This window comes from Pristis pectinata, chromosome 23 (assembly GCF_009764475.1).
Source record: "Pristis pectinata isolate sPriPec2 chromosome 23, sPriPec2.1.pri, whole genome shotgun sequence".
In the NCBI taxonomy this organism is placed as follows: Eukaryota; Metazoa; Chordata; class Chondrichthyes; order Rhinopristiformes; family Pristidae; genus Pristis; species Pristis pectinata.
Genome location: NC_067427.1, coordinates 27,133,125 through 27,147,908, shown reverse-complemented (window position 1 = coordinate 27,147,908; position 14,784 = coordinate 27,133,125). Strand labels below are relative to the sequence as shown.

At 42.6% G+C, this 14,784-nt stretch overlaps 1 protein-coding gene across 1 annotated transcript in view; it reads left to right on the top strand.

The window, feature by feature from the left end:
* The window catches only part of LOC127582010 (neural proliferation differentiation and control protein 1-like), a 144,946-nt gene extending 131,443 nt beyond the window's left edge, over positions 1 to 13,503 (top strand). Inside the window, exons 6-9 of the mRNA XM_052036925.1 lie at positions 1,275 to 1,362; positions 2,842 to 2,921; positions 3,504 to 3,603; positions 9,815 to 13,503. Of these exons, the coding sequence (XP_051892885.1) occupies positions 1,275 to 1,362; positions 2,842 to 2,921; positions 3,504 to 3,603; positions 9,815 to 9,886 (340 nt within the window). The 3' untranslated portion in view covers positions 9,887 to 13,503. The remainder of the gene's footprint in view (positions 1 to 1,274; positions 1,363 to 2,841; positions 2,922 to 3,503; positions 3,604 to 9,814) is intronic.
* Positions 13,504 to 14,784: the final 1,281 nt, after the last annotated feature.

Below are 14,784 nucleotides of genomic sequence, written 5' to 3'. Positions count from 1 at the left end.
CAGCAATCAGGGTTCCCCAGTGCCAAAGGGAGTCCAAGGGGTGCACTCTGGCTCCCGGTATCCCTCCTGAGACGCCAGTTTGAGATTACCGGCCAGTTGCAGGATACCTGCTTACAGAGAGAAAAAGAAATAGAGACGCTCTGGCAACTATGTTGCACACTGCAGGAGGCAGTTCAAACTGCCCAGACCCGGGCCAATGACCTCGAGGTCCGGGGTACCGAGGTTGTCTGCCGGCTGATCCAGGCACAGCAGGCACAAGCTGCCCGCAGGTCTGGCTGGCAGCCAGACCCACTTAAAATTCAAGCCCTGGTCTGGCACGGTGACAAGCTAGACACGTGGCTGGGGGATGGGAATATATGGATGGATACGGACGAGGAGAGCTACTTTTAAACTACTTTTTGAATCTTAAAGATGGAGGACTCTGGACATAGGCTTTGGATTTTAAAAGTAGTTCAATCACAAAGGCAAACGCGGGGACAGAATGAATGGGAACGGATGCGCACACACAGGAGACCGCGAACGTGAGGGGGGATTGCGACGAGGATGAGATACTCACACTCACATACACACAATAAACAAGGTACAGCTTATCAAGGGATAAACACTCCAATGCCTGAATACCTTGACCCAAACAAGCATTGGCCCTAACACTCCCTGGAATCTGACTAAAATGCTCCCAAACCACGTGGTGATGCACACTTACCAGTGGTCTCTGCAGCGTTGTCTCACTGCTCCTGGGGCAGTCAAAAGAGAGAGGGCCAGGGTGATTGCAACACTCTTTATAGTGCTGGGAGGCTGGGTGGAGCCTGGCCAGGTGATTTAGACAGGCCAATGGTTGGAGGTCAAGGACAAAGGTGCTTGCCAAGGCCAATGGTCAGGCAGGTTCAGGAACACAGGTGCTCTCCAAGTCCAATCCCTATGCCCACACCTGATGGGTGGGGTGGAGACACACCTTGATTGACAGTGGTGTCACTTCCGATCCGAGGAGCAATGTTGTCCTCTGACCAGAGGGGTCAGTGTTGTTACTGTCACATGACAGCCATGTGCTCTCCTACATGGTGCATTTTAGTTGGAGTTACCAGGGTGATAATTAGGACAAAGGTGAATATATTTAATACTAGCACACCCAACCCAGGAAGTGGGAAACTCCTGATGGTACCTCTAGTGACCTCTGCGCTTGCCTTTGCTAATATAACCCTGTTCAAATAAAATGGAATTTGTTTGTCACGTTGCATGGGATGTGCTTTTACATGTTTGTTTTGTTTAAATTATAGGTTACAGAAAGAGGTGAAGTTAACTCGGAAAGCAGATTATGTAGGCTATGGCATAGCTGGACCCAATGCCCAAACTGAGAAATCCCTGGTAAGTTCAGGAGGCAGACTATACCTAAACTGAAACTTGAGTGCTCCCTAATCTGAAATATTAACTGTTTCTCTTCCCCTAGATTCTGCCCAACTTCCTAAGTATTCCTGTTTTTTCGCAATTAGTTCTATGAAACTGCTCAAATTGACGTGGTGCAATAAAAATGCAAGTTTTTTTTTCACTATACCAGAAAGAATCAACCTTTTAAACAAGCATTGCTTCACCCAATACTCATGCAGTAGCAAATGCAAGTGGTATAATGTCACTAAATTCATCACTTCAGTGTCTATCTTTTTCTGTCTTTTGAAATTTCCTCTACATTCCTGGACACTAATCCTGAATTATTCCTTTTATGGGAAAGGGGACAAATATAGAGGGACAAATATATCCAGCATCTGCAGTCTCTGCTGTGTCTTGCCCTTTTAACTTGCACAGGGTCCTGTTCACCATCATCCATGTGCTTGGTGATCAGTCAGGTGACATGTTGATTGGAATTCACATCTTTATTTTCAAATCACTCTGTAACCATACCCCTCCCTGGCATTGTACTCTCATCTAGAATCCTCAAAAGAAAAATGAACTCCTTTAATTTTAGCCTCTTTAGGTGTCTCTGAATTTAAGTGCTCAATCCTTGGCGATCATGCCATCAGCTGCACAGACTCTGGAAATCACTCATCGAACCTGTTTGCATCTTTGCCTCCTTTCCCATAAGGAGCTTTGTAACCCTACGTTTATGCCCTAATATCTTTGTGACTCAGTATCAAACTTTGTTTCCTTGCAATCCTTCAAAGTGCCTTGGAATGTTTGACATGTTAACACAGCTGTTGTTATTCGATAACATTCATAGAGCAAAGAATTGGTGGAAAATTAGTGACTATTGTGGCAGGTCTTTGGCTTTCAAAGCCCTTAGAATAGTTTCTATGCGAAAGTTTTGTGATAGATTGGAATGGAAATTTTGGACTCTCAATGTCTTAGATCACCACCTGGGTAGAATTTACTGATCTTGGAGTCTTTTTAAATTTTGGGCTTGTGTTCACTCTTGGGACTTGTTCTCATAACTTGTCCAGTCAGTCCTGTGACACCTGTCTGAGCATTACTTTGCTATTACCCTAAATTCCAAAAGGAGACTGAAATCATGAACCATAGTATGTGACCATGTGAGGAATACTTTTTAAGCAGTAAATTTTCTTTCTCTGGAAAGAACAGCCTATATGGGTGGTGACTGCTGATTAATAGTGGCAAAACACAACTACATGTATATTTTAAAGGAAGATTTTCTTTGCTTTTGGGAGGGAGTAAGATAATGTAACCTATTAATTAGAAAGCTGTTTCCAAGTGTCCATAGATGTTTGATGGGATAAACAATCTCCTTCATTCTGTTGTAAAACCAATTAAATTACAAGTGTTTTGTGTGGTACCTTACTTTGGATATTCAAAATATTAAATGCAACTTCTTTATAAATTTGTGTCTTTGTTCAGAATGGGGACAATAAACTGGCACAGAGTGCTCAGATGTACCATTACCAACATCAGAAGCAGCAGATGTTATCGATGGAAAAGTGAGTATTCAGAGTAATTGAATTAGTGATAGTGTGTTTCATACAATAAAAAAAACAGTGGTTAAAATGGATTAGCAGAGTGCTGTCCAGTTCAAAGGTGGCACTGGTTGACCACAAGGTGCTCTTGGTTAAGAACATTGAGGCTGTTTAGAATGTTTCAGTCATTTTAACTACTGTTTCAGCTGAATGATTTGGACACTCTATATGTCCAAAAACTACATGTTTTTGGACAATGCATTTTGTCCAAGTGGTGAGCTGCACTAATGACAACCTCGATAGCACTGAGAATGCAGATGGCTGGAAATGATGTGTAAAGAGAAGAGGGGTTTCCAGGAGCAGAATTTCTCATTTGTATGTTTACTGTGGTGCTTTACATTATTAAAACCTGACATGCTGCAAAATGATGACTTTCCAAGGGTTACCTCACTTTAAGCCATATTTGTATGACTTTAATATTACAATATCAGCAAGGTAAGTAGTTTTGTCAGGATCTCTGTTGTATGGTTGGGCAGGGGTGATATACTATGCTAAAAGCAGTAATGTTGGATATTGACCTTTGACAACTGTACTTCTGCTATGCAGAAATAAAGATGAATCCAAAGTACCGGATTCAGCAACAGAATCTGAAGGAGAAAATGAAGATGGTGATTTCACAGTGTATGAATGCCCAGGACTGGCTCCTGTAAGTAACACAGTAATCATTGAACTGTTGCAGTGCAGAAATATGCCTCCCTACCCACTGTACATGTTGGCTCTCTGTAGACCAATCCATTCAATCCTTTCCTCTGCTTTTTTCCCTTAGACCTGCAAAGTATTTTCCCACAAGTGCCAATCCAATTCATTTTCAAAAGTGCTGATTGACTGTTTCTGTCATCTCTTCACACAGGGAATTCCAGATTATAAGCACATTCTGTGTAAAAGAATTACTTACCTCACATTTCTCCCCTCCAACAACCGCTTTTGCTCATCACTTCGAATCTGTTTTTTGAACCATCTGGTAATAGTACAACTTCAGTTTATCCTACCTAAGTCCATCATGATCTTGATCTACTCTATCAAACAGAGTTTGCTCCAAGGAGGGCCTCTTCTCCAAGTCGAACTTTGGAGTTAAAATCTCTCGTCTTTGGAACCATTCAAGTAAATCTTTTCTGCACCCTCTCTTAATATCTCTCCTAACATCTCTCCTAAAGTACAGTGACCAGAATTGAACATAGTACTCTATTTGTAGCATAAATAGTGATTCTTAAAGGATCAACATGACCTCTTTCCTTTAGTGATCTATGCATCCATTATTAAACCTGGAATTCTATATAGCTAACTAACCACTTTCTCATCTGTTGGCACCTTCATTGTACTCCTGGGTCCTTCCATTCCTGCACACCCTTTAGAACTCTGTCATTCATTCTATATTGTCATCTCATTCATTCTGCCAAAATATTTCATTTCACATTAATTGTATTACATTTCATCTTCCACTTGTCTGCTCGTTCTGCTTCCCAGTCTTTGTCCATTCACAGTTTATTGCTATTTTCCTTGGTACCTACCACACCTGCTGAGTTTTTTAAAATTTTGCTGTGTACACCCCTGTCCAACATAAAGACAAAAATATAGTGATCAGATTTTAGAAACATTTTAAAAATTCATCCCCTTTTTTTGTTCTTTAACATAATTCCAATCAATACTGGGGTAATTTCAGACCCAATGTCATCACATTGCACATCTGTGATATCCCTGCAGATTTGCTTCTCTGTCCCCTTTATTTTATGCCCAGTAAAATACTGCAAAAGTACTCCCTTGCTTCTTAACTCTTACTGTGTTTGTCTTCTCAATAGCATCCCCCCTTTCTAACTCTTCATTAATCAGTACTGCTATCTGCCTCCTCTATCTTTTCGGGACACCTTGTATCCAAGAATGAGCCTACTATGCCATTTATGAGCCATGTTTCAGCTATTGCCATTACATCATATTCCCTCAAGGCTATTTGTGCCTGCAGCTCATCACCCTTAATCACCACACTGTGTGTTTATATACATGCGTTTTAAACCTGTCTTTGTCTTTTCCAAAGTTAGTCATCTCCCAACCAGATCTCGACTACTATGTACTCTGATTTTATCTGACATTCCTACTCTTCCCCATTTTCACTTTTGCATGCTGCTGCCCATCCCCTTGCCTATTTAATTTAAATACTCCCCAACTCCACTGGCGAATCTCCCCTCAAGTTTCCCTCAAAATGCAAGCCCTCTGACTTGAACAAGTTCTTCTTGCCCCAGAGTTGGTTCCAAATATCCCCAAAATCAGAAACCTTCCCTCTGGCACTATGCTACACTCAGTACTTCAGATGTGGCTACTAATGTCATATAGAATTGAAGCATAACAGGACTCTCACCCTTCCCATTCCCATGTAGTCCTTCATCCTAAACTGCTGTGCTTTTGACTGCACTCCAAGGTTTTGTCATCCACATCAGTCTCGGCTGCTGAATAGAGTTGCGCATACCCTGAAGATTCCTTTCTTTCTCTGCACTTTCAGACAGCCACCCACATACTGTCCCGAACTCTCTGACTTCAGTGTTATCACCTCTGGGAATATACGATCCAAGAAACATTCATACTTTACAGCAACTCCAGATGCCTTTCATGCTTAGAAATCCTGAACTTTTAGCTCGAGCCACTGGGGCATTTCTTGTACAGTCTCCCAGGGTACATGAAGCGTCCTAACTTGGTGCAAGAATCCCAAGCAGTGCGATTCAACTGCCTGTCCATCATCTAAGGAACTGTATTTCTTCATTCCCTTTTTAATTATCCTCCTCATTAAGTTGTTATCCTGTTTGAACTACCCCTGTTATCACTTTTTAAACTATGAACTTCCTAAATTTAAGTATTCTATTTTAAAATAAAAATCGAGTTTAAATAGCTTTAACAGATAAAATGGTGTGCTTTGAAATTCTTGTGCATAAATCCTGGTTCTAATTTGGAAACACAAACCAACTGTTGTGGAACAGCCAATCACCTGCCTGCTTGTCTGTGATCTCACTCCAGGGTTTTTGTTTACAACTTTTTCCCAACCCTGGAGAGTGTAACTGAAAATTATGTCACACAAATCAAAAGGTCATGTCAGGAAAACCCTATCCTTTATGACTCTCTTACAATGCTTGTCAATAACCTCCTTCGTAAATGCTGCCGATATTTTGTTATTTTAAACACTCGAGACTGAAGCGATTTCTGAGCTCTGGCACTCATCTTTAACAAATGGTGGGTGGGTAGGGGAGAGGTGTGGAGGGCAGGTCAAAATGAGGTGTCACTGGCAGCAGGTCAGTTTGATTTTGACAATTCAGTAATTATTTTGGTTTCATAAAGCTCTTCATTCTGAATTAGACACTATACTGCTGGATGCAAACCATGCCGTGTTATTCAGAGCAGAGCTGAGAGTTCGTCTGGTGATGTGATCAGCCTTCTGCCCATAATGTAAACACATTTTCTCAACATTCATTTGCTGTTTTTGGGCCTTGTGGAACAACACCACATATTCTGCCTGGGTAGCCTACAACCCAATGGCGTGAACACTGAGCTCTCCAATTTTAGGTAGCCCTCCTTTCCGGTGCTTTTTGTTCTCTCCTCCTTTCTGACTTCCTCTCTCCTTCCGATGCTCAGGTCCTCTCAGTTCTGTCTCTTCTCCCAACCCCTCTGCCCCTCTCGGTTCCATGCACCCACTGCACACACAGTTCACCCACAGATTCTGCCCCCATCCCCATCTGGTTCTATCTGCCATTCAATTCTCCCCAATGATTCGCATTCTCACCTCCTTTACTTATCAGGTTCGAACACTGGTGGCCCTTTGTGTTCCTGGCTATCTGTCTCCAACCTTCACTCTGCCCTCCTCCCACCTCGCTCCATCAGCCTCTTTGTTTTCCCTTTTGTCTGCCTCCATCTATCATCCACCTGACACTGCCTGCCAACTCCAACCCCCCCCTCTCCTACCTGGCACAACCTGCCTGTCATCTTTGACCCCCTCCACAATCCACCAATCACCTCGGGCTTCTGTCTTACCACTCCCCTCTCCTCCTTATACTGGCCATCTCCTCTCTCCAATCTCAGCCCTGATGAGATATCTTTATTAGTCACATGTACATCGAAGCACACAGTGAAATGCATCTTTTTGCGTAGAGTGTTCTGGGGGCAGCCCACAAGTGTCGCCATGCTTCTGGCGCCAACATAGCATGCCCACAACTTCCTGACCCGTACATCTTTGGAATGTGGGAGGAAACTGGAGCACTCGGAGGAAACCCACACAGACACGAGGAGAACGTACAAATTCCTTACAGACAATGGCCGGAATTGAACCCGGGTCGCTGGCGCTGTAATAGTGTTACGCCAACGGCTACACTACCGTGCCTGCCCATGATGCAGGATTTCAACCTGAAACAATGATGGTTCCTTCCACCCCACAGATGCTGCTCAACCTGCTGAGTCACTCCAGCAGATTGTTTGTTGCTTGTTATACACCAGTTAGCTGTTGAAATTGTCCATACAGCAATAGCTGGACTTCAGAGTAATCCCTTTGGGCGCACGTAGCACAGGTAGTTGAGCCAGTGCCTCATAGCTCCAACTATCCAGATCGAATCCTGATCGCAGGTGGACTTTGCACGTTCTCCCTGTGAATGTGTGGGTTTCTGCCAGGTGCTTTGGTTTCCTCCCATGTTCCAAAGACTTGCGGGTTGGTACTTTAATTGGCCATCATGAATTGTCTGGAATGTGTAGGTGAGTGGTAGAATCTGGGCAGAGTTGATGGAATCATGGGGAGAATAAAATGGGATTGTGTAGGATTAGTGTAAAGGGGTGCTTGGTCAACGCAGGCTCGGTGGGCTGAAGGGCCTGTTTCCGTACTGTATGATTGTTGTAAATGTTATCTGACATCCCAGGGCTGTGGTAAAGTGCTTTCTCAACATCTTCACTCACTTCAGCTGGAGAAAAAGGAAGTAAAGGGGCTTTCAACTGTACAATGCTTTTCACCACCCCAGGTTGTCCCATTACGCTTTAGAGACCCTGAAGTACTTTTTGAAATGCCTTCATTAGTAATGTAGGAAGTATAGTGGCCAGTTTGCACATAGCTAAAGGAGAGCCTGCTTCTTTTTCACGTGGTGAGGCAACATCCTTTATATTCATGAGAGGAAGAAAATAGGGTTTGAGTTTAATTTTTCATCTGAAAGGTGTTCCTTCTGCAGTGCTGCACTGGAGAGTCGGTCTAGAACTTGTCCTCAAAATTAAACTTTTAATGCAGATCTGATAGGCAGGAATACTACCAACTGATTCAGAACTGACACAAAGCTGATTGGAAGTGCACTCACACTTGTGGTTGTCAGCCAATGAATGAATGGAACTTGGCCATGATGCTTTTCGTAGTCGAATAGTTTGACGGAGGTACACTGTCAAGGCTGCCAACAAATAATTTCTGTGTGAACTTGAGAAGAACCGGACTCCGCTCCCACAGGGGCAACACCTTTTAGGTGAGGGCAAAGGAGAGAAAATTGATGATGGTAGACAAGGGTTGTTGAAGAGTGAGAAGCTGCTTCAGTGAAAGGTTAAGTGTGACTATGTTGTTCCTGATGTTTTTTCACAATTTAGTAGGTAAATGAATTGTGGCATCAAGAAGATTGAGCAAGTTTTACTGCAGCTTCAGCCACTGACGCTGTTATTGCTACTTGCGAATAAAGTGCTGTGAAGACAATGCAAAGGAGGGAGGTCCACCAGGCTGTTCATATGTTAATTCTCCTCACAGCTAGGCAAAGAGAACAGATATTAGCCATATTATTACATCTTTACAAGCCTATTAACATGCAGTCTTCTCTAAGCAGCAGGGCTTGTGAATCAGCAGCCAGTTCCTGTCAGATTCAAACCCATTCACAACACACACTCTCTCTCTCTCTCTCTTTCTTCTCTCTCTCTCTTTCTTCTCTCTCTCTCTTTCTTCTCTCTCTCTCTTTCTTCTCTCTCTCTCTTTCTTCTCTCTCTCTCTTTCTTCTCTCTCTCTCTTTCTTCTCTCTCTCTCTTTCTTCTCTCTCTCTCTTTCTTCTCTCTCTCTTTCTTCTCTCTCTCTTTCTTCTCTCTCTCTCTTTCTTCTCTCTCTCTCTTTCTTCTCTCTCTCTCTTTCTTCTCTCTCTCTCTTTCTTCTCTCTCTCTCTTCTCTCTCTCTCACTCTTTTCTCTCTCTCCCTCTCTCCCTTTCTTCTCTTTTTCTGTATTCTCTCTCTCTCTTTATTCTATCTCTCTCTTTCTTCTCTCTCTCTCTTTCTTCTCTCTCTCTCTTTCTTCTCTCTCTCTCTTTCTTCTCTCTCTCTCTTTCTTCTCTCTCTCTCTTTCTTCTCTCTCTCTCTTTCTTCTCTCTCTCTCTTTCTTCTCTCTCTCTCTTTCTTCTCTCTCTCTCTTTCTTCTCTCTCTCTCTTTCTTCTCTCTCTCTTTCTTCTCTCTCTCTTTCTTCTCTCTCTCTTTCTTCTCTCTCACTTTCTTCTCTCTCACTCTCTTCTCTCTCTCTCTCGTCTCTCTCTCTCGTCTCTCACTCTCTCTCCTCTCTCTCTCTCTCCCCTCTCTCTCCCCTCTCTCTCCCCCCCCCCTCTCTCTCCCCCCCCCCCTCTCTCTCTCCCCCCCCCCTCTCTCTCCCCCCCCCTCTCTCTCCCCCCCCCCCTCTCTCTCCCCCCCCCCTCTCTCTCCCCCCCCCCTCTCTCTCCCCCCCCCCTCTCTCTCTCTCTCTCCCCCCCTTCCTCATTCTGAAAATTGAAACACTTCAGGTAGGCAGGACGGTCTGAATGGGAATGGCATCAGGCAGGTTTCAATAGTACACCCATTTCCTCTGCATCTTCCTGCTGTGTCTCACAATTTATGTGTTTCTTTTGCTTATCACAGACAGGAGAGATGGAAGTCAAGAATCCACTTTTTGATGATTCCTCTCTACATCATCCACCAACTAGTAGCTAGATCATCTGCTATTTCTCTGGACTATACACTTCAAGAAGGGAGAATTATCTACATCACAAGAGATCGTCCAACTGTGCACCAAAAGACTGTCTGCATCTCCATTGATCTCGCTCCTCTTTCTGACTACTGGGGGAATTCAGCCCCAATCCCAACCCCCATCCTGGCGGTATAGTAAATTCTGTATTGGTTGCTGCCTCCTTAACTTTAGGTCCTGTGCTGCTGCCTCAAAACACACACACAAATGCTCGCCTTAACCTTTCTTGAGCTAATTTGCTGGGCAGTTTGAGAGATTCTTTGATCCCTGGAATCTTCTTGCTTCTGAAGGGCATGTGATGTGTGATGGACTGGAGAGTGATGGTGCACCCTTCACCAGTGTTCTTGCTCAATGCTTTTAATGCAGCAAGTTATGTATGGAACTCCTGTGCAATAGACAAACTGGTACATAGTTGCCAATGCAGCCAATTTAGCAGTCCAGATGAAGGGTCTCGACCAGAAACGTCGACTGATCACTTCCCTCCACAGATGCTGTGTGACCTGCTGAGTTCTTCCAGAATCTTGTTTGTTGCAGCCAATTTAACAGCAGTTTTCCCCATCCACCTGATTGTGGTGCACTGTGATGACATTCTCAAACTGATCAGAAAGTAATGACTGAAAGTGGAGGAGAGGTATAACTGCATTGATGTGGGGTTTGTGCAGTGCTCAGGTTGTTGTAAAGGCTTCTCACAGGATTATTAAAGGGGACAAGTGGATATTTCATTCTATTAAGCAGTAATCTGGTAGAAGCGTTCAAGGAAGTAGTTGTCTAGAAGCTCAGATGCCATTAATTCTCTATTGCAGTAACCTATCAGTAAATTTTTATTCCATCAGAATGTGGTGTGTTTATCAGCTGTCCCTAACTTTGAATGAAGTCTTTGAATGGAGCAGTTATTGACACCCACACAGATGAACATTCATTTTGAACATCCTTTCTATTCTGATTTTCTAAATTTTTCTGCTGCTCATTAAGCATTTAACAAAAAAAGGCTCTGATTTTTGGAAGGTAAAATTGGGGTCGATTTACTGAGGTCTGCTGAAACGGGGAGCCTGGACCCAACACAACCGATACCCTAGCTCCTCAATTTATGTACACTAAGTTTTAACCCCAGCAGTTGAAGGCCAATTCTTTATTGCCTCCAAAGTAGAAATCTACTTCAATACAGCTTTTGTTTGCTACCCTTGCATCTTCCTCATTTCTAGGTCTCCACATCCTTAAGGTGCAACATTTCCTTCATACTGAAAAGAATTACTTTGAATGTTTGCACATGAGCAGAATGACTGACAGTGATCGTAAATGCTGATAATTATACCAATCAATCCTTGGTTTAATGAAAAATAATGGAGCTCCGTTTTTCACCCTATGACAACTAGTGAAAATCAGATTTGTCCATCCAACAGTGGTTATGGTCATACTCGCAGCCTTGAGATTCTGAGTTCAAATCTGAACACAGCAACTTATAAAATTCAATCAAGCTGGTAGCTTATGGAGTAAAAGCAGAGGAGAGAATGATAGGCTGCTATAAAAACTCTGCCAGCCGCTTCTACCTGCTCTGTCCTACATTTTACTCTTGTCCGCTATACACAATAGCCTTCAAAGTAGCCTGGCAAACCACATGTTCATGAAAGAGACAGACCAACCACCAGTCCATGGCAACCAGGAATGGACAATAAATGTGGTCTTGCTAGCATTGAAGGGATATGTATTTTTTTTAAAAGAACTCGACCAGCTTCTAGACTGTCAGCAAGCAATCAGTTTGCTAACTAATTTGTGTTTATTGAAACAGTTTTGTTGGGGCTGTAGAGAGCTGCCCTCCCCTTAAAATCTCACCCTCCCGGCTGAAGTTTTATACCTGGAAGTTTAGTATCCCTGAAATGGCTGCACATTGTACCTCAATTGTGCGGCATCAAAGACACTGGTGTTTGTTTGTCAAAGTGGGAAAATGATAACTTTGTATAGTAGCCATATAAATGCCTCGGTATCAAAGAAGTTGTGTGAATGTAATATAATTGAATGTATATGCAGGGGTGATTTTAAGAAAAAAAAATGAAGGAAATATCTACATTGTGTAAATTGGTTGGAAAAAATTTTAATCTAAGTAAAAATTAAGTAATTTATGTAGAAGTTTATAGTTACAGATACCGAGTTGAAACTAAGTGAAATTTTGCTTACAGGCCAACTGGAGAAGTTTTATTAAGCCTTTATTTTAAAGAGTTTTAAAGAAAAGTGATTCATATGCTCCATTTTACAGCTGATGGTTTAATAATAAATGATATGCCAGTGAGTTAATTTGGGGATATTTTATGTAAGGCATATTCAATTCAGAGCACATTGATCCCACTGCCTCAGTCAGGATTCAGTAAATTGGTTCTAACCCCCAGGTAGTCATAGGAGTCATCTGTAGTCCAAAGAAAGCAATCAGCTTACTCCTGAACTGACAGTTGAACTGGTGTCAACAGGTTATTGAAGCTCAGCAACTGTTGGACAACCACTTCTTTTTTGTAAATTTGAAAAATATTAGAAAATGATTGAACTGCACAGCTGATATATCGGCATCTAAAATGGAAAAGAGGTCAACATTTTAGTTGTAGGGTCCACCTCTGGCAGTGCATGAACTCGTACAGTACAGGAGGAGGCCATTCTGCCCCTTGTGTCGGCTCTTTTAAACCACTACGTAATTAGTTCTATTCCCCTCGTTGCAAATTTCCCCAAATACTTTAATTAATTAATCTTCACTTTAATTTTCAGATGGTGTTGACATACTTGAATGTAACCAAATACATAAAAAATCTGCTGATTGAAGTTCTTGGCCAGGAAATCTCTAATGCACGAATCAGCACCTTTTTATGTCTTCATGTAGTTTTTAAATATTTGAAGAACTAAGTGTAGAAAAAGCAGCAGCTTTGGTTTCCAGAATCTTTACAGTGAGGGTTAGAACCTGTTAGAAATAATTAAATGGTGACATTGCAGAAACAATTAAGATAAACCTTAAAGCTATCTGGAAACTGCTGCTTTCCACATGAAAGGAGGTTAATTGTAAGCCAGCTCCTTTGATTAATTTTAACGCTGATGTTTAAATTGTTAGGTCACAGTTTCCATCCCACTGTAACTTGTGAGCAGAAATATGCTTTCATTTTAAAATGAGTATGCAATTTAATGTGCTGGCTGATGTTAATGTTTCATTTTTGAAGGAGGCTTGTTTTGTGGTGGTTATGTGAGAAATGATATAAGTTGTGAACTCTACAGCGCATTGCATAGAATGAAGTGCATCCAGAGTGCAGGTGGGTGATGTTTGCATTAGGTGAATGTTTGGATCAGATGTTCAGTACTCTCCCTCTTGGTTTCTTCTTTCATTATGTGATTGGCCACAGAGACTGTGGTGACCTCTAACATTCCAGTGTTCTGGTCTGGACGTGTCTCGTGCTATTCTTGCATTTATTACCTACTGGAGGTTATTTCAGTTGTGTCTTTGTTTCCAGTATAATTTGTTTCTGCCAAAATAGTCACCATCTTTTCAAATATCTGTTCTTGCATATCGTATATTGTATTTTTCTGTGAAAATAAATTGATTTGTTGAAATGCTGTTTTGTTTTCGGTCCTATTTTCTGTGGTAATTATTTAAGTCGAAATGTTCTATTCTCAGCATCTTCAATTTGTTAATTTGGGGGACCTGGTTAGACACTGAACGGACAGCACAGGCCGTATGTGCTGTAGTATCTTTTCCCAGTCCTTTGAAACCTGCTTCTTTGCTACTTAGCCTGGGACCTCCATGTGCAAGTCCAAGGCTGTGGAGCCTAGTTCTGGGAATCCATGTACCATGCATAAAACACTCATTCCACCCGATGGCTCTCCCACCCTTCAGCCTATCCTGGTTGCTCCTACCCTCACTTCTTGATCTTCTTCTTGTGGTCTGCTGACAAATCCCCACATCTTTCCCCACTGGCACTCACTCACCCAATGACAGCCCAACTCCTTGCCTATACTACCCCAACTGCTAATCAAATAGCTACCCCCTCCTGACAACTGAATCGCCTACCTGCTCCTGAGTACTGACCCCCTTCTGATTTTCCCCCAACTTCCTCTCTGTGAACCCCACCACCTGCCCTTGCATGCACTGTGCCGTTTATCTGGGAAGGGATATACTTGTCATGGAGGGAGTGCAACATAGCCAGACCAGACTGATTCCTGGGATGTTGGGACTGTCCTATGAGGAGAGATCAGGTCGGCTAGACTTGTATTCACTAGAATTTTACAAGAATGAGAGGAGGTGTTAAAATCCTGCTGGAACTCCACAGGCTGAATGCAAGGAGGATGTTTCCCCTGGCTAGGTATGGAGAGAGGGGTCGAGAACCAGGAGTCTCAATCTCAGGATACAGAACAAGACATCTAGGACTGGGATGAGGAGAAATTCTTCACTCAGAGGGGGGTGAACCTGTGGGAATTCTCCACCACAGAAGTCCATGGAGATCAATTTGCTGAATATATTTAAGAAGGAGATGTGTTTCACGGCAGATAAGGCACAAGGGTTATGTGGTGATGTGATGGATATTCACTTTTCAGGCCCCAGAAAAGGTTTATTGCTAACCTTAGCTTTTTAGCACAGCGGCATGGCCTGTCCAAAGGTCAAGAAGTGGTTGCTAATCAAGCTAAAATCCCTTTTGCAAAAACAACAGAAATTGTCCAAGGCCCGAGATGTTTGTCATTTGCTAAGTTAAATTTCTAACCAATATTCCCTGCTCAGCCTCAAAACATTAACAAGAGAACAATGGGATCCAGTTTACTTAATTAAACACTCAAGTCACCTGGCCTGAAAATGTGGTTTAAAAAAAATCACATACCAATGATGTCAACTCAGTGAGGGATA